The 26,108-nt window shown below is 44.9% G+C and overlaps 1 protein-coding gene across 1 annotated transcript in view; it reads left to right on the top strand.

Annotated features, from left to right (window-relative positions):
* IQANK1 (IQ motif and ankyrin repeat containing 1) overlaps positions 1 to 26,108 on the top strand; it is a 108,113-nt gene that overhangs the window by 10,516 nt on the left and 71,489 nt on the right. The window contains 2 exon segments of the mRNA XM_043509848.1: positions 4,694 to 4,810; positions 22,992 to 23,149. Of these exon segments, the coding sequence (XP_043365783.1) occupies positions 4,694 to 4,810; positions 22,992 to 23,149 (275 nt within the window).

Below are 26,108 nucleotides of genomic sequence, written 5' to 3' on the forward strand. Positions count from 1 at the left end.
TGTACTTGGTAGTATATTTAGAGGTGCATGTGTCTTATTAACTCTGTTTTTTCCTAGAGCTCCAGGAAGAAATCCCAGCCAGTGTTTCACCCTATCTGTGATTTGGGAGGCGTGTCATAAATATAAAGGGAAGAGTAAACACCTTTAAAATCCCTCCTGCCAGAGGAAAAACCCTTTCACCTGTAAAGGGTTAAGAAGCTAGGATAACCTCGCTGGCACCTGACCAAAATGACCAACGAGGAGACAAGATACTTTCAAAAGCTGGGGGGAGGGAGAAACAAAACCTCTCTCGCTCTGTGTGATGCTTTTGCCGGGGACAAAACAGGAATGGAGTCTTAGAACTTAGTAAGTAATCTAGCTAAATATGCATTAGGTTCTGATTCCTTTAAATGGCTGAGAAAAGAAGCTGTGCTGAATGGAATGTAGATTCCTATTTTTGTGTCTTTTTGTAACTTAAGGTTTTGCCTAGAGGGATTCTCTATGTTTTGAATCTGATTACCCTATAAGGTATTTACCATCCTGATTTTACAGAGGTGATTTTTTTTACTTTTTTTCTATTAAAATTCTTTTTAAGAATCTGAATGTTTTTTTTCATTGTTCTTAAGATCAAAGGGTTTGGGTCTGTGTTCACCTATGCAAATTGGTGAGGAGTTTTATCAAACCTTCCCCAGGAAAGGGGGTGTAAGATTTGGGAGGATTTTGGGGGGAAAGACGTTTCCAGATGGGCTCTTTCCCAGTTATATCCCTGTTAGGCGTTTGGTGGTGGCAGCGAAAGTCCCAGGGGAAAAGGTAAAATAGTTTGTACCTTGGGGAAGTTTTAACCTAAGCTGGTAAAAGTAAGTTTAGGAGGTTTTCATGCAGGTCCCCACATCTGTACCCTAGAGTTCAGAGTGGGGACGGAACCTTGACAGGACACTATTTTCTGGTCAGATGTAGATGATAGAACATGTTACCTTCTAAATGTTAGTGATAGCAGGAGGACCCAGAGGCAGACTGAGTAAACAGGCTTCTTGATTGCGGTACTTGTTCCCCTCGACCCAATTGTTAAGTAAGCACTGAATTAGTTACAGCACACTCTTTTTATCTAAGTTAATATGTAAATATCTACATTTACTACAACACCCCCAAAACCCTTACTGAGTAATATAAATGCCCATACAATGAATATGAATAGCTATATACTAAATATAATTATTCCCACACCTGATTACTGTTTACAGCATTAGCATATTCTACAGATAACATTTCTTCACAATAATTGCAGCTACAAATTTCCTTAATCAGCAGTTTGCAGAGGAGAGAGGAAGGTGCCATGACCCCAAGCTCGTTTGTGTATCTAGAAGAGGAAGGGGGGAACATAACGCTGCTTTACCCAAAAGGTATTCTTTTAGATCCCCACATTCCTTATGCAGCTGCAAGCTTATCAATTCTTAACAAGCAGAAGGGAACTTTATGGCAGGATGACAATTTATCTATCAAGCGAAGAAATTGTGCATGCCTGTGCCTACTCCCTAATACCATGCCGGCACACCAGCTGATTCCCAGGTCTCTACTTAACCCTTACATATTCCAACACTCCCCCACTCTCTTCAAAGAAGGGCCCAGGCGCCCCTCCTTCCCGCACACTGGACGGTGGGGCACTCGGGCTGGAGGCCCTGGCTCTGGTTAGCCCAATACCTTGATACACTGATCATGCTATGGGGAGAGAGAGAAGGCAGGTCATTAAAAGGGTAAGCTGCTGAGTTTACAAGTATGGCTTTCGGAGAGAGCCTAGGGCAGCACATAATTTTAAGCACCTCATGAATACAGTTAATATGAATAACACCCCTACAACATGAGCAATATGACCAAATAGTGAATGAGTGTCCATTAGACCTGTCTGAAGGGCACAGGCTACATCAGTCCAAGTACATATTGTGGGCACTTGAGTTAATGTCATCTCACCAGTTCTCCCAGTAACAGTATGCAGATGTTGAATAGGACCCAAGAGAGAATTGATAATTTTGGGACTTCACAAGTGAGGGATCTGAGATAATGTTCCCTCTAATTTTTTCCATCCATGTGCGGAATGAATTTTGTTATGTGCAGCACCAATAGTGAGGTGATGTGAGCCACCAGTACACAAAAAACCCCTAGATACAATATATATTTTTTAAAAGTTCAGAGGTATGGAAGAAAAAGAGAGAATATTAAAACAGGTGCACTGCTTAAGATGTTTATTTAATGTGAAATCAAATGAAAAAAAATTAACACTGCCCTTGGAGTACATGTATTTTATAATCCTTTCTAACAACTCAAGCTAGTAAACACACCAAAATGTGGCATATTGAAAACAGCTATATAAATAAAACAAAGTCATGGTCATTAAATGAAAGCATAAAAAATATGCACCAGAGGGCCAATTTAGTAACCTAATCGTACCATAGACTAATAAATCTTCAGGGAAAGCTGGTCTCGAAAAATGAAGCATCTGTCAAAACACTAGCATGCCATGGACTTTTGCAGTTCACAAAACTATCCCTCTTGCATGCATATTATCTGCACAGATAGCTCAGCTTTAAGATGCTAAACAAATCTATGAGTCAACTGGAAATATTTATGCTCTTATCGCAAATATTAATACAATATTTTCTGATATTGGAAAGGAGAGTAAAACGCATTCACTCAGGCTCATACAATTTCTATGGTATGTCAACTCTTAAGTTGATTAATACTTCACACACACAGAACAGTAAAAATAACTAATAAAGCAACACAGACAGCAAACAAAACCACAAACAAACAAGGGAACAAACAGACAGAACAAGAAGTAATGGTCTCAAGTTGCGGAGGGGGAGGTTTAGGTTGGATATTAGGAAAAACTTTTTCACTAGGAGAGTGGTGAAGCACTGGAATGCGTTACCTAGGAAGGTGGTGGAATCTCCTTCCTTTGAGGTTTTTTAAGGTCAGGCTTGATAAAGCCCTGGCTTTAGGGATGATTTAGTTGGGGATTGGTCCTGCTTTGAGCAGGGGGTTGGACTAGATGACCTCCTGAGGTCCCTTCCAACCCTGATAATCTATGAAGTGACAAGACTGAAAATACAAAGGGAAGTAAAACATCAAGTGGTTGGTTATGGGTATATTAAATGAGTGTTTAGACCCATGCTGTGCAAGTGCAACAGAGCCCTATAGAAACAAGCAAAGTTAAAGTTCTCTGGTTTTATATTGTGTGTGTCACCAACTAAAAAACTTAAGAGTAGGTTCATTAAGTTTTTACAAGTCCCTTAAGTAAATAGAGCACATTAAAACATGGCTTCAGAGCTTGCTAATAAGGTCTTCATCCTACAAAACACCTAGCACCAAACCTAGTGCTTGCTACTTATGAGTCAATGGGAGTCCTCTGAAGAGCCAGAACTATACCAGATAGCAAAGATCTGACTTAATGGTTTCCAATACCTCTCCCCAAACAAATTCTAAAACTTAATGGAAATCACTTGTCTGCAGTCCAGAGAAGTGATTTCCATTACTTTTTAGAATTTGTTTGGGGAGAGGGCCAGACAAGAGTTTGGCCCTAACTCATGCACAATAAAGTGCTGGAAGCCGTTGGAAACATTGAAAGCTGTGTTGTTCACTGGTAAACACCCCTGGACACTGGTGAAGACCAGTGAAAATCAAGTACTCCCATTAGCTCTGGGACACACCCACCATCCCCTAAATGACCAGGTAGTATCAGTGGCTGGAAGGGATCCCCCTAACCTTAAAGTGGTCTGTGGCAAAAAAACAAAAAACCGGAATCACACAAATACAACACCACTTTCTTCCACCATCAGCTGCTAAAATCCTCTCCCGCTTCTTCCTTGAAGATCTAGCCTCAATAATTCATGTGTATGTCACCTTCAGACTTGATTACTGTCACTGTACTTGGGGCTAAACATTCAAGCAAGAGAGACACCAGCTTGTTTAGAATACAACTGCCAGCCACTGTGAGCTTAACTACTTTGTTCTCTGTTGGCTCCCAGAGGCATCTTCCCAGCCAGGGCAGCCCACCTGGGGCTGGGAGAGAGGTGGTATGTTTCTCCCCAGCTGAGGGAGGGGAGTGGCTGAGCTCACTGGCTGCTGCAGCCCTTCATGCCCCAAGCTCCCTCCAACCCCTCAGCCCACTGCCCCCCACTATCCCTATTCCCCCCCACACCACCAGCTTACATGTGCGTCCTCTCCAGGGTCCAGGCACATAATTAGTGGAGCCACACCTGTGTGGCTCCACTAATTAGGTGCATGGCCCTTGCTGCCCTCTTGTGCAGCTGCCCAAGTGCACACCTTAGAGGGAATGCAGGTCTGAGAGTATAGGTGCAGTTTCTCACTACTGTCCTTTGGGTGCATCCTGCCAGGGAGGATTCAAACTATTTTAGCATATTTCCCTGGATTGCTACCATCTCCCTCAGGCAGAATAGCAGTAGCTCATGACTGACAGTGTTTGCTGAAGAGAGGCCCAGGAGTATGAGAATGAATGTCTGCCCTCCGTCAACTTCAAGAGATCATTCATCAGCATCACAAATGATGTTCTATATCCTGGCCTGACCAAAAACTTTAATGGGATTTGTGGGCGCCCAGCGCTTTTGGAAGTTTTACAGATTTAGGAGCTTGTCTTTAGGCATCAGGTAGCCTCTGGTAAATAAAATAGCTAAATTGTTTTTTTTCTCCCCCCCTTTCCCAGCGTTAGGCCAGCAAGCTGAGAGGAAAGGCACAGCTAAGCAAGAAAGCAGCTCCAAGCTCCCAAGGAAATCCAGCAATAAGCAGAATGAGCCAGCCCTAATAAACAGCCCGCATATAGGTAGGTGCAATATAGAGTTGTACTGGGAGTGCTTGATCATAAGGGGTAACAGGCCTTGTCTATATGTAAAGGTGCACTGGTTTAACTAAAGGTGTGATTTTTAAACTGATTTAGTTAACCCAGTGTAAAACCCTGTGGAGATACTCAATACACTTGTGATCACTTACACCTTGACAATCACTAATTTTTAATTCAGTGATCAATTAATCTTGATTGGTTAGAAAGAAGTATAATATAGAATTACCTTGAGTCGATAATAGATCAACAGTAGTGATGTTATGGTGGGGGTCTATTTTAGACTACCAAATTAGGAAGAGGAAGTGGATGAGTCATTCTACAAGCAGGTAACAAACTTAGCCAATACACATGAGCTAGTGTTAATGGGAGATTTTAACTTCCCTGATATCTGTTCGAAGACTATTACAACAAAACACATGTCCTGCAAATTCTTAGCATGTGTAGGGGACAAAAGTTGAGGAAACAACTAGAGGGTCATCCATTTTGGATCTGGTTTAGACCAACAAGAATGAATTAGTTGAGAATGTGAAGGTAGTCAGGAACTTGGGAGGAAGTGACCATGATCTGATAAAATTCAAGATCCTATGGAAAGGAGAACACGAGAACAGCAAAACTAGGACACCAGACTTCAGAAAAGCGGATTTCAACCGAGTCAGAGAAATAGTAGGCAAGGTCCCATGGAAAGACCAGTTAGGAAGAAAATGAGTTGAAGGGGGCTGGCACTTCCTAAAAGATGTAATCCTGAAGGCTCAACATCAAACTATTCTGATGCAGAGGAAAGATAAGAAGAGCCATAGAAGGTCAGTGTGGCTGCACAACGAGATTTTTAGCTATATAAAAAGTAAGGCTGTCAAGTGATTAAAAAAATAATCGTGCGATTAACCGCACTGTTAATAATATAATACAATTTATTTAAATACTTTTGGCTGTTTTCTACATTTTCAAATATATTGATTTTAATTACAACAGAGAATACAAAGTGTACAGTGCTCACTTTATATTTATTTTTAGTTACAAGTATTTGCACTGTAAAAAAAACAAAAGAAACAGTATTTTTCAATTCACCTAATACCAGTACTGTGGTTTAATCTCTTTATCGTGAAAGTTGAACTTACAAATGTAGAATTATGTGCAAAGAAACATGCAGTCAAAAATAAAACAATGTAAAATTTTAGAGCCTGCAAGTGCACTCAGTCCTACTTCTTGTTCAGTCAACTGCTCAGACAAACAAATTTGTTTACATTTGTCGGAGATAATGCTGCCCACTTCTTGTTTACAATGTCACCTGAAAGTGAGAACAGGTGTTCTCATGGCATTGTTTTAGCCGGCTTCACAAGATATGTGCCAAATGCGCTAAAAATTCATATGTCCTTTCATGCTTCAGCCACCATTCCCGGGGACGTGCATCCATGCTGATGACAGATTCTGCTCAATAACAATCCAAAGCAGCGTGGACCGATGCACATTCATTTTCATTATCTGGGTCAGATGGCACCAGCAAAAGGTTGATTTTCTTTTTTGGTAGTTCGGGTTCTGTAGTTTCCGCATCAGAATGTTGCCCTTTTAAGACTTCCGAAAGCATGCTCCACACCTCGTCCCTCTCAGATTTTGGAAGGCACTTCAGATACTTAAATCTTGGATGGAGTGCTGTAGCTATCTTTAGAAGCCTCACATTGGTACCTTCTTTGCATTTTGTCAAATCTGTAGTGAAAGTGTTCTTAAAACTAACAACATGTGCTGGGTCATCATCCAAGACTGCTAAATCATGAAATATATGGCAGAATGCAGGTAAAACAGAGCTGGGGACATACAATTCTCCCCCAAGGAGTTCAAATTTACAGTTACAAATTTAATTAATGCATTATTTTTTTAATGAGCGTCATCAGCATGGAAGCGTGTCCACTGGAATAGTGGCCGAAGCATGAAGGGACATTCGATTGTTTAGCATATTTGGCATGTAAATACCTTGCAATGCCAGGTACAAAAGTGCCATGGAAATGCCCGTTCTCACTTTCTGGTGACATTGTAAATAAGAAGAGAGCAGCATTATCTCCTATAAATGTAAATAAACTTGTTTGTCTTAGTGATTGGCTGAACAAGAAGTAGGACTGAGAGGACTTGTAAGCTCTAAAGTTTTACATTGTTTTGTTTTTGAGTGCAGTTATGTAAGAAAAAAAAATCTACATTTGTAAGTCACACTTTCACGACAAAGAGATTGCACTACAATACTTGTATGAGGTGAATTGAAAAATGCTATTTCTTTTCCTTGCATAATGATAGGTTTCATAGTAGCAGCCATGTTAGTCTGTATTCGCATACTCCTTTTCTTTTTGCTATTTCTTTTGTTTATCATTTTTAAAGTGTAAATATTTGTAATAAAAAATAACATACAATTTGATTTCAATTACAACACAGAATACAATATATATGAAAATGTAGAAGAACATCCAAAATATATAATACATTTCAATTGGTATTATATTGTTTAATAGTGCAATTAAAACTGTGATTAATTTTTTTGAGTTAATCACGTGAGTTAACTGCAATTAATTGACAGCCCTAATAAAAACCAAAAGGGATACATCCAGGAAATGGAAGGAGGGGCATGTCACCAAGGAGGTAAACATAGGAACAGCACGAGGATTTAGGGACAAAGTCGGGAAAGCCAAGGAAAGAATGAGTTAGAGGAATGTTAGAGGACAACAAGGAACGTTAGAGACAACAAAAAGAGGTTCTTCAGATATGTCAGACAAAAAGAAAGATCAGGGATTCTGTGGGTCTGCTGCTCAATGGAGAAGATGAACTGGTAATGGAAGATGATAGGAAGGCAGAGCTGCTCAATGGCTACTTTGCTTCAGTTTTCTCACAAAAAATAACATTTGACCAGATCACTAGCAAAATTACCATAGACAATAAAGGGGGAAGGATGCATATCGGGATAAAAGAAAAGGAGTACTTGTGGCACCTTAGAGACTAACAAATTTATTTGAGCATAAGCTTTCATGAGCTACAGCTCACTTCATCGGATGAATTCGGTGGAAAATACAGTGGGGAGATTTATATATATACACACACAGAGAACATGAAACAATGGGTTTTATCATACACACTGTAAGGAGAGTAGGAGTACTTGTGGCACCTTAGAGACTAACAAATTTATTAGAGCATAAGCTTTCGTGAGCTACAGCTCACTTCATCGGATGCATCCGATGAAGTGAGCTGTAGCTCACGAAAGCTTATGCTCTAATAAATTTGTTAGTCTCTAAGGTGCCACAAGTACTCCTTTTCTTTTTGCGAATACAGACTAACATGGCTGCTACTCTGAAACCTGTAAGGAGAGTGATCACTTAAGATGAGCCATCACCAGCGGGGGGGGGGGGGAAGGAGGAAAACCTTTCATGGTGATAAGCAAGGTGGGCCATTTCCAGCAGTTAACAAGACCATCTGAGGAACAGTGGGGGGTGGGGTGGGGGGAGAAATAACATGGGGAAATAGTTTTACTTTGTGTAATGACTCATCCACTCCTAGTCTCTATTCAAGCCTAAATTAATTGTATCCAGTTTGCAAATTAATTCCAATTCAGCAGTCTCTCGCTGGAGTCTGTTTTTGAAGTTTTTTTGTTGAAGGATAGCCACTCTCAGGTCTGTAATTGAGTGACCGGAGCGATTGAAGTTGTCTCCGACTGGTTTTTGAATGTTATGATTCTTGATGTCTGATTTGTGTCCATTTATTCTTTTATGTAGAGACTGTCCAGTTTAATAAAACCCATTGTATGATAAAACCCATTGTTTCATGTTCTCTGTGTGTGTGTTTATATAAATCTCCCCACTGTATTTTCCACTGATTGCATCCGATGAAGTGAGCTGTAGCTCACGAAAGTTTATGCTCAAATAAATGTGTTAGTCTCTAAGGTGCCACAAGTACTCCTTTTCTTTTTGCGAATACAGACTAACACAGCTGCTACTCTGAAACATATCGGGATAAGTAAATAATACATCAGAGATCCCACCAGTTTGAATTAATTCAAATCAGCAGGGCCAGATGCTATTCATCCGAGGGTACAGAAGGAATTAGCTAAAGAAATCTTGGAGGCACTGGCAATAATATATATAAACTCATGGATAACAGGAGAGAGCCGCTCTCCAGTCTTCCAGGACAATGTAGTGCTCATCTTTAAAAAGAAGGAGCTGGGAATTATAGACCAGTGAGCCTGACTTTCATACCTGGGAAGCTACGAGAGCAATGAATAATATACCTGGACTTCAGCAAGGTTTTTGACACAGTCCCACATGTCATTCTGATAGATAAGCTGGAGAAATGCGGGTTTGACACAACTACCATGAAGTGGATACATAATTGGTTAAGCAACTGTAAACAGAGGATACTGATGGAATGCTGTCAGATTGAAGGGAGGTCTCAAGTGGGGTTCCACAGGGATCTGTTTTGGGTCCAGTGTTGTTTAACATCTTTATTAATGACCTGGATGTAGGACTAGAGAGCATACTGATCCAGTCTGCAGATGACACAAAACTGGGGGAGGGGTTGCCAACACTTCTAGAAGAGAGAGCTAAAATTCAGAGGGGTCTTGATAATAGGAGAACTGGGCTTTAGACAACAAAGACAAATGTACGGTACTACACTTAGGAAAGAAAAACCAAATGCACAAATTCAGAATGGGGGATAACTGTCTTGGCAGGAGCACTGCTGAGAAGTATCTGGGAGTTCTGGTGGACCACAACCTCAAAATGAGTCAGCAATGTGATGCTATTGCAAAAAGGGAAATACAATTTTAGGTTGTGTTAACAGAGGCATAGCATGCAAGTCATGGGAGGTGATAGTACTGCTCTACTTGGCTCTGGTTAAACCTCAGCTGGAGTACTGTGGCCAGTTTTTGTCACCAATGTATAGAAAGGATGTCAAGAAATTGGAAAAGATCCAGAGGTGAGCGACAAAGATGATCGAAGGGATGGAATGCAAACCATATGAGCAAAGGTTGAAGAACCTGGTTATGTTTAGTTTAGAAAAGAGGAGATTAAGAGGGGAACACAATAGCAGTCTTCAATAAAAGATGGAGAAAAGTTGTTCTCTCTGGCCACAGAGGGGCGGACAAGAGGCAATGGGTTCTAACTACAGCACAGCAGAGTTAGATTAAATCTCAGGAAAAACTTCCAATGAAGTTGCATCCGATGAAGTGAGCTGTAGCTCACAAAAGCTTATGCTCTAATAAATTTGTTAGTCTTTAAGGTGCCACAAGTACTCCTTTTCTTTTTACGGATACAGACTAACACAGCAGCTACTCTGAAACCAGGAAAAACTTCCTAACTGTAAGAACAGTGGGACAACAGAATGGAGTGCCTGGAGGTTTTCAAAAAGAGGCTGGACAGCCAACTGTCTTGGATGATTTAGATGCTACAAATCCTGCATCTTGGCGGGGCTTAGACTAGATGACCCTTGCGGTCTTGTTAACCCTGATTCTGTGAGTCTGTGATTCATGAAGACGTTAATCAGAGCAGAGCTAACGGCATTCCCTTCAGTCCCACCTAGATGTCTCACCACCTTTCAACTGATCATTATATTTGGACATGTTTGAAACTAAAGTAGACAAAGCATTAGAAAAACATGAGTGAGAAATACTGCATTGGACTGTGAAAGGATGGACGAAATGTCACCTATGAAAAGGCTTTTCCATCTCTAACTTCTGCAGTTCTCTTAGAATTTGCCTTTGTCATGATGTTTTAGCTTCTGGGTGTGTGAGAACTCCCAACTGCTCAAATCAGCCTCTCCTAGAAGAACGTGCTGTAGGAAGTGGGGTAGGAACACAGGAGGGAGGGGGAAGCTCCTAGCCACTCCTGTCCCAGCAGAAGATGCTGTAAGGGTGTGTGTGGTCTTTGACTATACCTTGGTGGAAAGGTTTTGTGGCTGTGATTCCCTGTGTGATCTTGTGCAGGTCCTATTAATCTTCTTATGCTTCCGTTTCTCCCTCTGTAAAGTTAAACTAATGCTACTTCCCGACCTCATGGGGCTAGGGTGTGTGAGGATGAATTCCTTAATGTTTGTGAGTTGCCCAAATTGGGACAATAAAGATAAAAAAGAAAGTGGTTTGGTTGTAATCTGAACTTGGATTGGTTAGTGTTTAGCTGAGAAAGGGCCTCCAGAATTTCCTAAAAATTTTGGGTGCATGTTAATTTGGTCCTGCAGATTTAAAGATGTTTAACTTTAGTAGATACTGATTTTTTTTCTCTGGGAAGTTGCTTGAGGCATGTTTGCCTGCCTCTGCCTGCTTGGGCTGAGAGCTTCAAAATTGTTATGTGAGAGAGGAATGCGAGCTTGTGCCAGCCTATGCTCATTTTTGCTGGCCTTGTACAAATTCCTAGGAACAGAGGCTGTGAAAACCACCACTGCTGCATCAATGAATAAGCAGTTCTCAGCTCATGGAGAGCAAGAATTGCTCAGAACACAAACTGAGGAATAGAATGGCCAAGAGGACTCAGTTCCACTGCTCAGGGACTTCCACCAAGGAAGAGTTTGGATTCCAGAGGACAAAGTTCAGGTCCACTGTTATGCTGGGGATTGCTCAGAGCAATGTCAGACAAAACAAATCTGAGGAACTGTCCCAGACTGAGGTGTCATTAGAGGAAGTTTTGGAACAAATTGATACATTTAACAGTAATAAGTCACCAGGACCAGATGGCATTATCCCAAGATTGATATATGCCATCATGTTCCAGCAATGCCCCTCTGCCATGTACATTGGCCAAACCTGACAGTCTCTATGTAAAAGGATAAATGGACACAAATCAGACATCAGGAATGGTAACATACAAAAGCCAGTAGGAGGGGTTGGACCAACCCCTGTTCCTGTGGAGGGCTGGGGCAGGGCCCCACATAGCCTCCATGTGGAGGCCTGGGGCTGGGACCCTCCCCATTCCTCCTCTGAGGAGGCCTGAGGCAGGACCCCACACAGCCCCCCCACGGAGGCGTGGGGCTAGCCCCCACTGCTCCCCCCTGCGGAGGCCTGGGGCCCCACACAGCCTCCCCACAGGGCGGGGGGCTGCGTAGGGCACCAGAATAACTTGGGAGGCCCTGTGTGGAATCCTGCTCTCCCGGGCACTAGGAACACAGCAGCCAGTAGGCAGAGTGGGCTGCTGCTGTGGGGATGGGGGAGCTTTGTAATTCTATAACTCTTCCCCTACTAGCAATTACTAAGCGATGGCCCACTTGTTGTTTATAGCTCACCATGCTGCCACTGGAGGCCTGTTTGAAACATGCTCTTTTATCCATGGTAAATTTTTCAGGTGTTGCAACATGATTACTATCAATATAAAAAAGGGAAATAATACCTAAACGTAGTATTGTCACTCAAGCTGTTTTGGTAAATAGTATGGACAGTGGTGCAAGTAGAGCAGTATGGTATGGTACACCTTACCGGTAAGATATTTATAACCAGTACGCCATACCAGAAAGACACAGGAGGAGCAAAACATGGGGCCGTTGGGCGACCCCACTGTACAGCAGCCCTGCAGGAGGACAGGGTTGGGGGCAGTACAGCCATGCCGGAGGAGCTGCCGGTGCGCGGCCACTGGGTGGCCCCACTTTCTGCTCCTTTTGCTGCTGTGGTTCCCAGGAGAGCCCTGAATCTCCCTTAGCATTTCATCGTCACTATTACTGTCCTGGTCAGGTGGTCGATAATAGATTCCTACTGTTATATTCTTATTAGAGCATGGAATTACTATCCATAGAGACTCTATAGAACATGTGGATTCATTTAAGATTTTTACTTCATTTGATTCTACGTTTTCTTTCACGTATAATGCCACTCCCCTCCCCCCCGCAGGACCTGTTCTATCCTTCCAATATATTTTGTCCCATTGATTGTCCTCACTCCACCAGATTTCTGTGATGCCTATTATATCAATATCCTCCTTTACCACGAGGCACTCTAGTTCACCCATCTTATTATTTAGACTTCTAGCATTTGTGTACAAGCACTTCAAAAACTTGTTGCTGTTTATTTGTCCTTTTCTGATGTGTCAGATTATTTTTTATGTGAATGTTTCTCATCTGATCTGGCCCATACTTCATTCTCTTCCATACCCTCCTCCTGACTAAAACCTAAAGAATCTCTATCAATAGACTCTCCTCTAAGAGAAGTCTCGGTCTGATCCACATGCTCCTCTGCAGCAATCAGCTTTCCCCATCTCTTAATTTAAAAACTGCTCTGCAACCTTTTTAATGTGAAGTGCCAGCAGTCTGGATCCACTTTGGTTTAGGTGGAGCCCATCCTTCCTGTATAGGTTCCCCCTATCCCCAAAGTTTCTCTAGTTTCTAATAAATCTAAACCCTCCTCTCTACACCATCATCTCATCCACTCATTGAGACTCTGAAGTTCCGCCTGCCTACCTGGCCCTGCACGTGAAACTGGAAGTATTTGTGAGAATGCCACCATAGAGGTCCTGGATTTTAGTCTCTTTCCTAACAGCCTAAATTTGGCCTCCAAGACATCTCTCCTACCCTTCCCTATGTCATTGGTACCTATATGTACCATGATCACCGGCTCCTCCCCAGCACTACACATAAGTCTATATAGATGCCTGCCCTATAGTGACTCTTTGCTGTTATCCTGGCATTCATTTTTATTTAAAAAGTATTTTTAAATCAGTTTTGAGATAAGCTATGCACCATAACCTTCCAGTATGTAAAGATGCTCCTAGGATTATGAGAGAGAAGATTCTAGAGAACGGATTCTAAATACCTTTTCTCTGCTGTCTTAAATATATATATATTTTTTCTTTTTTTCTAACCTTGTCTCTCTATTTTAAAGGTTCCCTGTACTATCCGGGATCATCCTCTTCCCCCTAACGCCTATCTCTGTCTGAAGTTTCCTGCCCTTTCCACAAGAATTTGTAGCCTATCACTTTCTACTGTAAAAACTAAATTTTAAATATTGGAAGGCTCTGTTAAATATGATTGGCGGGACCATCAATGGTGAAACTGGAAAATAATAAATGGTGACAACCTCCCATGCTCTGCCTACATTCAATCATAGAATCATAGAATCATAGAATCATAGAATATCAGGGTTGGAAGGGACCCCAGAAGGTCATCTAGTCCAACCCCCTGCTCAAAGCAGGACCAAGTCCCAGTTAAATCATCCCAGCTAGGGCTTTGTCAAGCCTGACCTTAAAAACCTCTAAGGAAGGAGATTCTACCACCTCCCTAGGTAACGCATTCCAGTGTTTCACCACCCTCTTAGTGAAAAAGTTTTTCCAAATATCCAATCTAAACCTCCCCCATTGCAACTTGAGACCATTACTCCTCGTTCTGTCATCTGCTACCATTGAGAACAGTCTAGAGCCATCCTCTTTGAAACCCCCTTTCAGGTAGTTGAAAGCAGCTATCAAATCCCCCCTCATTCTTCTCTTCTGCAGACTAAACAATCCCAGCTCCCTCAGCCTCTCCTCATAAGTCATGTGCTCTAGACCCCTAATCATTTTCGTTGCCCTTCGTTGTACTCTTTCCAATTTATCCACATCCTTCCTGTAGTGTGGGGCCCAAAACTGGACACAGTACTCCAGATGAGGCCTCACCAGTGTCGAATAGAGGGGAACGATCACGTCCCTCGATCTGCTCGCTATGCCCCTACTTATACAACCCAAAATGCCATTGGCCTTCTTGGCAACAAGGGCACACTGCTGACTCATATCCAGCTTCTCGTCCACTGTCACCCCTAGGTCCTTTTCCGCAGAACTGCTGCCGAGCCATTCGGTCCCTAGTCTGTAGCGGTGCATTGGATTCTTCCATCCTAAGTGCAGGACCCTGCATTTATCCTTATTGAACCTCATTAGATTTCTTTTGGCCCAATCCTCCAATTTGTCTAGGTCCTTCTGTATCCTATCCCTCCCCTCCAGCGTATCTACCACTCCTCCCAGTTTGGTATCATCCGCAAATTTGCTGAGAGTGCAATCCACACCATCCTCCAGATCATTTATGAAGATATTGAACAAAACGGGCCCCAGGACCGACCCCTGGGGCACTCCACTTGACACCGGCTGCCAACTAGACATGGAGCCATTGATCACTACCCGTTGAGCCCGACAATCTAGCCAGCTTTCTGGCTCTGTCTATTCTATGCTCTGTCCACATGTGATGCCAAAATGAACTGCTACTCAGAGTATATTGTGCAGATCTTCAATAATATGATTGTGCCTCTTCTTTCCTGCATGATTTAATCAGCATTGAACTAATTAATGTTAATACTTAAATTGTCATCATTAGGCTTCATTTTTAATGCCACGTGGAGATGAATGGACTAGCTCACATCTCTCAGAACTATTGTTGTTCTTCGAGTGCTTGTTTATGTCGATTCTAAGTAGGTGTGTGTGTGCCAACTGTTCACAGTTGCCAGAAGGTTTTTCCCCTACTGGTATCTGTAGGGGTCGGCTCTGGAGCGCCCTGGAGTCACACCTTCATGGTGCTGTATAGGACCCTGCCAACCCCTTGCCTCTTCAGTTCCTTCTTAGTGTCTATGACGGTTGTTGAAACAGTGGTTCTCTCTTGCTTTGGCAAGTGATTCTCTAGTGGACTCTTTTCTTTCTTCTTGTAAATAGTTAATAGTGTTAGTGTTTTATAGTAAGTTAGGTCCCCACTTATCAGGGTCAATCCTACCCCTTTTTCCCTGAGATCGGTGCATGCCTCAGTCTCAAGGTTTAAACTGTGTGGGGCTTGCCAAAAGCCTATGCCTAGGGGCGATCCCCACATGTCATGTTTGAAGTGTATGGGAGAATCCCATCAAAAAGATCATTGCAAGATTTGCAGGGGATTTCGTCCCAGAATGAACAAGGAGAGGGAATAGAGACTGAAACTCCTCTTGATGGAGCCAGCTCTCCACTCACATTCAAGAGCTGAGCCGGTCTGAACCGATACCCAGCACGTCTGCATCGGTGTGGAGTGCACTGGCTTCAATGAGGGAGCCCCCAGCACCGAGGAAAGACTCTTGGACTAAGTGTCCTCTGCACCGTCAAGACTCTCTGGCACCGAAGAGCTCCTCACATGGGGAGGTGCAGCACTGCTCCCAATAGCCAGAGCTGCGAAAGAAGCAAAGAATGATGGATAGGGGACGCTCACCCACACTGAAAACAGCTGAGTGTGAGGGCTCGAGCAGAGTGTGACCAGCGCCGGGCCACTCCAGCTCCAGGCTGTCTAGTGCGATACCAAGGACTCTGGCTCTGCTGAGGGGTCTGTCAAGTCCGGTGTCTCTGGACTCCCCTCAGAGGAAGTACCACAGAGAGATACTAGAGTTTCACTCCACACCGGAGAGTTTTGAGGCAGCTTGGGACCTTATAGCCTTTATGGCACTGCTGTCTCTCACCAGGTGTGAGAGGGCACCGGATGCCAGACCACTGGCACCACAAAGGCATTCGGTGCCATCTAGAGGCAAGCCAACCATGTCGTGGCACCAGTCCCCTTCTCTTCAGCACTGCTGTCCAACGCCATCCAGCATCGACCCGCCTGGTCACCACGGAGAGAGTCTTCACCATCGGAGGCAGAGTCTAATGCCTCAAAGATAAGCCAGCACCACTCACAGCATCAGCACCTAAGGCCCGATGTGGGGCAGTCTCTCCCCCCTATGCCCTGGCCGGCGCAGTGGCAAGTGCCTGCACAATGGCCCTTTTGGACCCCATGGGCATTTCATCCAGCCCAGAGTTCGTATTCAAGGGGGTCGCTATCAGTTGCCTCCTCTTCCTTCCTTTCTTCCTCCTCTGCTGCCTCCTTTGACCCACGAGCATTCCCGCAGTACCAAGACTGGCACCGGACCCAGCGCCGAGGTCGACAACGAGCCTGAGGAACCAGCACTGTGTGATCTTTGAAAGCCACAGGGCAAGAACAGTGTCCCCTAGTGGCCGGAGCATCTTACTCTTCGTCTCGCAATGAAGTGGTAGTGGGGACCTCTGCGGCATCTGCCCATGATAGCAGGGCTCACCAGGCGCTCCTGAGGAGGGTGGCTCAAAACCTGGGGCTCCAGGTAGAGGAGGCGTCAGAGTCCTCAGACCTTGTGGTAGACATCTTGACCCCAGCTGGCCCGTCATGGCTTGTCCTGCCATTAATAAAGGGAATCCAGGACATGACCAAAACATTGTGGCAGACTCCAGCATCTTGGCCCTCCACAGCAAAAAGAATGGAGAAGAAGTACTTCCTGCCTTCAAAAGGGTGCGAATATCTCTACACCCACCCTCCACCGGGATCGCTGGTAATAATGGCCACAAATGAATGTGAGAGGCTGGGGCAACAGGGGCTCACGCCAAAGGCAAAGAACATAAGAATGGCCCTACTGGGTCAGACCAAAAGTCCATCTAGCCCAGTATCCTGTCTTCTGACAGTGGCCAGTGCCAGGTGCCCCAGAGGGAATGAACAGAACAGGTAATCATCAAGTAATCCATCCCGTTTCTCATTCCGAGCTTATGGCAAACAGAGGCTAGAGACACCATTCCTGCCCATCCTGGCTAATAGCCATTGATGGACCTATCTTCCATGAATTTATTTAATTCTTTTTGAACCCTGTTACGGTTTTGGCCTTCACAATATCCTCTGGCAAGGAGTTCCACAGCTTGACTGTGCGTTGTGTTAAAATATATTTGCTTTTATTTGTTTTAAACCTGCTGTCTATTCATTTCATTTGGTGACCCCTAGTTCTTGTGTTATGAGAGGGAATAAATAACACTTCCTTATCTACTTTCCCTACACCAGTCATGATTTTATAGACCTCTATCACATCTCCCCTTAGCCGTCTCTTTTCCAAGCTGGAAAGTCTCAGTCTTCATAATCTCCCCTCAAACAGAAGCCGATCTATACTCCTAATAAGAAAAGGAGTACTTGTGGCACCTTAGAGACTAACAAATTTATTTGAGCATAAGCTTTTGATGAAATGAGCTGTAGCTCACGAAAGCTTATGCTCAAATAAATTTGTTAGTCTCTAAGGTGCCACAAGTACTCCTTTTCTTTTTGCAAATACAGACTAACACGGCTGCTACTCTGAAACCCATACCCCTAATAATTTTTGTGCTCTTTTCTGAACCTTTTCCAATTCCAATATATCTTTTTTTGAGATGGGGAGACCACATCTACACACAGTATTCAAGATGTGGGCGTACCATGGATTTATATAGCGGCAACATGATATTTTCTGTCCTATCCCTTTCTTGATTATTCCCAGCATTCTGTTTGCTTTTTTGACTGCCACTGCACATTGAGTGGATGTTTTCAGAGAACTATCCACAATGACTCCAAGATCTCTTTCTTGAGTGGTAACAGCTAATTTAGATCCCATCATTTTATATGTATAGTTTGGAAAGCATAATCCCACGTGCATTACTTTGCATTTATCAACATTAAATTTCATCTGCCACTTTGTTGCCCAGTCACCCAGTTTTGAAAGACCCTATTGTAGCTCTTTGCAGTCTGCCTGGGTCTTAACTATCTTTAGTAATTTTGTATCATCTGCAAATTTTGCCACCTCACTGTTTACCCCTTTTTCCAGATCATTTATGAATATGTTAAATAGGACTGGTCCCAGAACAGATCCCTTGGGGACACCACTATTTACCTCTCTCCATTCTGAAAACTGACCATTTATACCTACCCTTTGTTTCCTATCTTTTAACTAGTTACCAATCCATGAGAGCACATTCCCTCTTATTCTGTGGCAGCTTACTTTGCCTAAGAGCCTTTGGTGAGGGACCTTGTCAAAGGCTTTCTGAAAATCTAAGTATATTATAATCACTGGATCCCCTTGGTAGACACTTTTTTGAACACTTCAAAGAATTCTAGTAGATTGGTGAGGCATGATTTCCCTTTACTAAAATCATGTTGACTCTTCCTCAACAAATTATGTTAATCTATATATCTGACAATATTGTTCTTTATTATAGTTTCAACGGTTTGCCCGGTACTTTAGTCAGGCTCACAAACCTGTAATTGCCGGGATCACCTCTGGAGCCCTTTTTAAAAATTGGCGTCACATTGGCTATCCTTCAGTCATCTGGTATAGAAGCTGATTTAAATGATAGGTTACAGACTACAGTTAATAGTTCTGCAATTTCACATTTGAGTTTCTTCAGGACTCAGGTGAATACCATCTGGTCCTGGTGACTTATTGCTGTTTCATTTATCAATATGTTCCAAAACCTCCTCTAATGATACCTCAATCTGGGACAGTTCCTCAGATCTGTCACCTAAAAAGAATGGCTCAGGTTTGGGAATCTCCTTCACATCCTCAGCTGTGAGGACCGATGCAAAGAATTCATTTAGTTTCTCCGAAATGGCCTTTCAGAGTAGCAGCCGTGTTAGTCTGTATTTGCAAAAAGAAAAGGAGTACTTGTGGCACCTTAGAGACTAACAAATTTATTAGAGCATAAGCTTTCGTGAGCTACAGCTCACTTCATCGGATGCATTTGGTGGAAAAAACAGAGGAGAGATTTATATACACACACAGAGAACATGAAACAATGGGTTTATCATACACACTGTAAGGAGAGTGATCACTTAAGATAAGCCATCACCAGCAGCGGGGGGGGAAAGGAGGAAAACCTTTCATGGTGACAAGCAAGGTAGGCTAATTCCAGCAGTTAACAAGAATATCAGAGGAACAGTGGGGGGTGGGGTGGGGGGGGAGAAATACCATGGGGAAATAGTTTTACTTTGTGTAATGACTCATCCATTCCCAGTCTCTAGTCAAGCCTAAGTTAATTGTATCCAGTTTGCAAATTAATTCCAATTCAGCAGTCTTTCATTGGAGTCTGTTTTTGAAGTTTTTTTGTTGAAGGATAGCCACCCTGAGGTCTGTAATCGAGTGACCGGAGAGATTGAAGTGTTCTCCAACTGGTTTTTGAATGTTATAATTCTTGACGTCTGATTTGTGTCCATTCATTCTTTTACGTAGAGACTGTCCAGTTTGGCCAATGTACATGGCAGGGGGCATTGCTGGCACATGATGGCATATATCACATTGGTAGATGCGCAGGTGAAGGAGCCTCTGATAGTGTGGCTGATGTGATTAGGCCCTATGATGGTATCCCCTGAATAGATATGTGGACAGAGTTGGCAACGGACTTTGTTGCAAGGATAGGTTCCTGGGTAGGAACCAAGCAGTCCAGCTATATTCTTGGACCAGATCCTGTGCTCCACTGAGGACTAAATCAAGAATTGCCTCTCCTCTTGTGGGTTCCAGGACTGGCTGCTCCAAGAAGCAGTCATTTAAGGTCTCAATAAACTTTATCTCAGCATCTGTTCCTGAGGTGATATGTACCCAGTCAATATGGGGATAGTTGAAACCCCCCATTATTATTACTGAATTTTTTATTTTAATAGCCTCTATAATCTCCCCGAGCATTTCACAGTCACTCTCACTATCCTCAAAAAGAAAAGGAGTACTTGTGGCACCTCAGAGACTAACAAATTTATTTGAGCATAAGCTTTCGTGAGCTACAGCTCACTTCATAGGATGTATGAATGGTAATGCATCCGATGAAGTGAGCTGTAGCTCACGAAAGCTTATGCTCAAATAAATTTGTTAGTCTCTAAGGTGCCACAAGTACACCTTTTCTTTTTGCGAATACAAACTAACACGGCTGCTACTCTGAAACCTCTCACTATCCTGGTATGGTGGTCGGTAATATATCCCTACTGCTATATTCTTATTATTAGAGCATGGAATTTCTATCCATAGAGGTTCTATGGTACAGTTTGATTCATTTACTATTTTTACTTCATTTGATTCTACGCTTTCTTTCACATATAGTGCCACTCCCCCACCAGCACGACCTATTCTGTCCTTCTGATATATTTTGTACCCTTATTACTGTATCCCATTGATTATCCTCATTCCACCAGTTTCTGTGATGCCTATTGTATCAATATCCTCATTTAATACGAGGCACTCTACTTCATCCATTTTATTATTTAGACTTCTAGCATTGTTATATAAGCATTTTATAACTTGTCTCCTTTTAGCTATCTGCCATTACACCATATAATTGAATGGGACTCTTTTTTATCTGACTGTTTCTGATCAGACCCTGCCTGTATTTTATCATTTTCCATAGAGATTCTCTATTAATAGATCCTCCCCTAAGGGAAGTCCTAACCATGTGCTCCTCTGCACCTGTTGGCTTTCCCCCAGCCCTTAGTTTAAAAACTTTTCTACAACCTTCTAAATGTTAAGTGCCAGCAATCTTGTTCCATTTTGGTTTTGGTGGAGCCCATCCTTCCTGTATAGGCTCCCCCTTTCCCAAAAGTTTCCCCAGTTCCTAATAAATCTAAACCTCTTCTCCCTACACCATTGTCTCATCCAGGCATTGAGACTCTGCAGTTCTGCCTGTTTAACTGGCCCTGCCTGTGGAACTGGGAGCATCTCAGAGGATGCAAAGAAGCTGGACCTCTTCTGTAGGAAAATGTACTCTATCAGGGGGCTCCAGCTTTGCACTGCAAATTAGCAGGCGGTCCTCAGTAGGTACAGCTTCAACTCCTGGCAGGCCATGTCAAAGTTCAAGAAGCTGATACCTTCAGACTTCAGGGTAGAATTTTCAGCCCTAGTGGAAGAGGGGAAAATGGTGGCAAAGGCCTAATTGCAAGCCTCTCTGGATGTGGTGAATTCAGCGACCTGCTCCATGTCATCAGCAATGGCCGTGAGGCGGAGTTCTTCGCTGCAAACTATGGCCCACGGGCTCCATGCATGCTGCAGCTCTGCTTGGCTCCTGGAAGCAGCAGCATATCCCCCCTCCAGCTCCTACACATAGAGGCAGATAGGGGGCTCCACACACTGCCCCCGCCCCAAGCACCACCCACCACAGCTCCCATTGGCCGGGAACCAGCCAATGGGAGCTGCAGGGGCAGCACATGCGGACAGGGTAACATGCAGAACCGCTTGGCCATGCCTCCACATAGGAGCCGGAGGGAGGACTTGCCGCTGCTTCTGGGAGCTGCTTGAGGTAAGTGCTGCCCAGAGCCTGCACTCCTGACTTCCTTCCATGCCTCAACCCCCTTCCCCAGCCCTGATCCCCCTGGTCCCAGACTGTAGCACCCTCCTACACTCCAAACCCCTCATCCCCAGCCCAACCCTAGAGCCTGCACCTTCAACCAGAGCCCTCACCCACCCACCCCTGCATCCCAACCCCCTACCCCCACCCAGAGCCCCCTCCTGCACCCTGAACTCCTCATTTCTGGCCCCACCACAGAGCTTGCACCCCCAGCTGAAGCCCTCACTCATTCCTGCACCCCAACCCCCAATTTTGTGAGCATTCATGGCCCGCCATACGATTTCCACATCCAGATGTGGCCCTCAGGCCAAAAAGTTTTCCCACCCCTGGGCTAAGCCTATTGGTAAATGCCCAAAAGTTGACTTTCACTCCCACTCGGAGGATAGAGTTCATATGGGCCATGCTGGATTCAAAGCAAGCCAGATCATTGCTCCCAGAGTCTTGTTTCCAGGCTATTTTCTCGATCATAGAGGACCTCAGGCACTACTACCCTACTATCATGGGATGGAACTGCCTGAAACTTCTGCGGCACATGGCGGCATATACATATGTGGTTCAGCATGCAAGACTGTGGTGCGGGGCCTCCTCAGTCTTGGCTGATATCAGCATATCGCCCAAGACAAGATCACTTGGAGAAGGTGGTTGCGCTCCCCTCCTGTGGTGGCTCAATACATGAACAGTCTGCACAAAGGCTCTCTTCTCAAGACCTCATCAGCACTATCTCTAGTTACAGACGCATTAGTGGTGGGGTGGGGAGCTCACCTCGGGAAGCTGTGGACTCAAGGCCTCTGATCCCAAGAGGAGGTCTTGCTCCACATAAACGTCAGAGAGCTAAGAGCAGTACGCCTGGCCTGCTAGACCTTTCAAGCTCAACTGGAGGGATAATCTGTGTCGGTCATGATGGACAATACAACAGCGATGTTCTATATAAATAGACAGGGTGGAGCACGTTTCTCTCCCCTGTGTCAGGAAGCCCTCAATCTTGTGAGTTCTACATAGCCCACTTGATACACCTCGAGGCTTCTTACTTTCCGGGATCCCGGAACGAGTTGATGGACCATCTCAACCGGTCCTTCTGCAACCACGAGTGGTCTGTTTGCCCAGACATTGTGAACAACATCTTCCCCACATAGACTTGTTCTCAACAAGACACAACAGGAAGTGCCTGCAGTTCTGCTCCCTCCTGAATCACAGCCGGGGCTCAATCGTGAACACGTTCCTCCTTCACCGGAAGGACCATCTTTTTTACGCATTTCCACTCATCCCACTCATTCACAAGGCTCTGCTGAAGGTCAGGAAGGAGTGGTCATCTTTGATACTGATAGCTCCAGCCTGGCCACGTCAGCACTGGTATACTACACTCCTAGACCTGTCGGTGGAGACACCAATCAGCCTGCCCCTAGTTCCAGGCTTGATCACAGAGGACCACGGCCATCTTCACCATCCCAGCCTCAAGTCTCTCCACCTCACAGCATGAAAACTCCATGGCTAAACCCCTTGGAGTTGGCATGCTAAGGACCCGTTGGAGAGGTCCTCGGCAGCGGGAAACCATCCACTAAGGCCACATACCTGGCTAAGTGGAAAAGGTTTTCCATTTGGTCAATGCAGAAGGGGACTTTGCCTTTGCAGTCATAAATATCCTCCATTTTGGACTATTTGTTGTACCTAAAACAGCAAGGGCTGTCAGGGTCCTCCATAAAGGTTCCCTTGGATGCGATTTTGGCGTTCCACCCCTGGGTGGCTGGCTGATCAGTCTTTGCTAACCCCATTGTTGGCTGTTTTTCTCAAGGGGCTGGACAGGTTATACCCCCAAATGTGACAACCAATCCCTGCATGGGATCTCAATCTCATACAATCAAGATTAATGGAGCCCGTTTGAGCCCCTAGCAACTTGTTCACTGCTCTACCTATCCTGGAAGCTAGCTTTCCTGGTGGTTATCACTTCAGCGAGGAGGGTTTTTGAACTCAAGGCCTCACGTCTGAGCCCTCGTACATGACGTTCTATAAGGACAAGGTTTGACTACAGCCTCACCCAGCCTTCCTTCTGAAGGTAGTCTAACAATTCCACACAAACCAAGACACTTTCCTCGGTTTTCTACCTAAAGCTGCATGCCAACAGCTGAGAGCTAAAGCTCCATTCCCTGGACATTAGGTGGGCACTGTCCTTTTATATTGAAAGGACAAAACTGTTTCGGAAGACAACTCAGCTTTTTGTAGCAATAGCTAACAGAATGAAGGGCTGCCCGGTGTCATCCCAGAGAATCTCATCGTGGATCACGTCTTGTGTTTGTGCGTGCTATGACTTGGCAGAGATACCTGCACCCGAACTGACAGCATTCTCCATTAGGGCTCAGGTGTTTTCAGCAGCTTTTCTGGCACAGGTCCCAATCCAGAACATCTATAGAGCTGCGACATGGTCGTCTATGCACACCTTTACTTCGCATTATGCTATTGTACAGCAAGCCAGAGATGATGCCACATTTGGCAGGGCAGTACTTCAGTCCACGAATCCGTGATGCAAGCTGCGTGACCTCCAACCCCTCCTCCTAGGGACTGCTTGGGAGTCACCTAATTGGAATCTATATGAGCAAGCACTCAAAGAAGAAGAAACGGTTATCTACCTTTTCGTAACTGTTGTTCTTCCATATGTGTTGCTACGTCCATTCTAGGACCCACCCATTTACCCCTTTGTCAGAGTCAGCTGGTGAGAAGGAACTGAAGAGGCGGGGGGTGGGGGGTTGCACGACCCTATATACAGCACCATGAAGGCGTGACTCTGGGGGGCTCCAGAGCTGATCCTACAGATACCTCTAGGGGAAAAACCTTCCAGCGACTGTGCATGTAGTGCTAACACATCTACTTGGAATTGACATGAGCAACACATCTTGAAAAACAACAGTTACCAAGAGGTAGGTAACCGCTTTTTTCAGTCTGCCTGCAGGCTCAGACAGACTTCATGGAATTGGTTAAAGTTGGGGCGTATTTTGAAGATTGTCTTCATAACCATAAGGCTAGATATTACATTTTTAAAATGAAAGTTGAGTCCCTGGAGCATAAGAGAGCAGCCTTCCTAGAAAAGCTTGAGCTCTCTCAACTGGCAAAGTCCAACCCCTGAAGGCTTTAACAGCTGCAGAAATAATAATCGCATTGAGAAAGGTGGGGCTTAGGGCCTCTTTCCTGGAGTTTGGGGAACATGAAAGAGGTAACATGGTGGGGGCAAACTAAGGCCCATGGGCCGCATCTGGCCCATCAGGCCTTTTAATCCAGCCCTTGATCTCCCTCTGGGGAGCAAGGTCAGGGTCTTGTCCTGCTCTGGCACTCCAGCTAGGGAGTGGGGTTGGGGGCTTGCCGCACAGCTTCCAGAAGCAGTGGCAAGTCCCCCCTCCAGCTCCTATGCATAGGGGCAGCTAGAGGGCTCTCTGCACGCTGCCCCTGCCCCAAGCGCTGCCCCTGCAGCTCCCATTGTCTTGGATCTGCGGCCAACGGGAGCTGCATGGGCGGCACCTGTGGATGGGGCAGCGCACAGAGCCGCATGGCTGGCTCTGTGCCTCCACATAGGAGCCAGAGGGGGAACATGCCACTTCTTCCGGGATCTGCTTGAGGTAAGCGCCACCCGCAGCCTGTTCTCCTGAGAACCCCACACCCCAACCCCCTGCCCCAGCCTTGATCCTCCTCCTGCCCTCTGAACCCCTCAGTCCCAGCCCTGAGCACCCTCCTGCACCCCAAACCCCTCATCCCCAGCCCCACCCCAGAGCCTGCACTCCCAACCGGAGCCCTCAATCTCCCCTGCCTCAGCCCTGATCCCTCTCTCACCCTCCAAACCCCTTGGTCCCAGCCTGGCGCACCCTCCTGCACCCCAAATCCTCAACCCCAGCCCCACCCCAAAGCCCACACCCCCAGCCCGAGCCCTCCCACACGCACCCCTGCACCCCAGACCGCAGCCCGGAGCTCCCTCCTACACCCTGAACTCCTCATTTCTGACCCCACCCCAGAGCCCTTACCCTCATTCAGAGCCCTCACCCTCTCCCACACCTAAACCCCCAATTTCGTGAGCATTCGTGGCCCGCTGTCCAATTTTTGTACCCAGATGTGACCCTCAGGCCAAAAAGTTTGCGTGCCCCTGAAGTAGCATCACAGTATTTCATAAATTAGATGGAAAAAAGGGACCATAATAATCATCTGATTCTAGACTGATCTCCTGCACAAACAAGAGATAGAATTGCACTTCATGATTCGTACACTGATCCCAG

Source organism: Dermochelys coriacea, chromosome 2, assembly GCF_009764565.3.
Source record: "Dermochelys coriacea isolate rDerCor1 chromosome 2, rDerCor1.pri.v4, whole genome shotgun sequence".
NCBI classification, from domain to species: Eukaryota; Metazoa; Chordata; order Testudines; family Dermochelyidae; genus Dermochelys; species Dermochelys coriacea.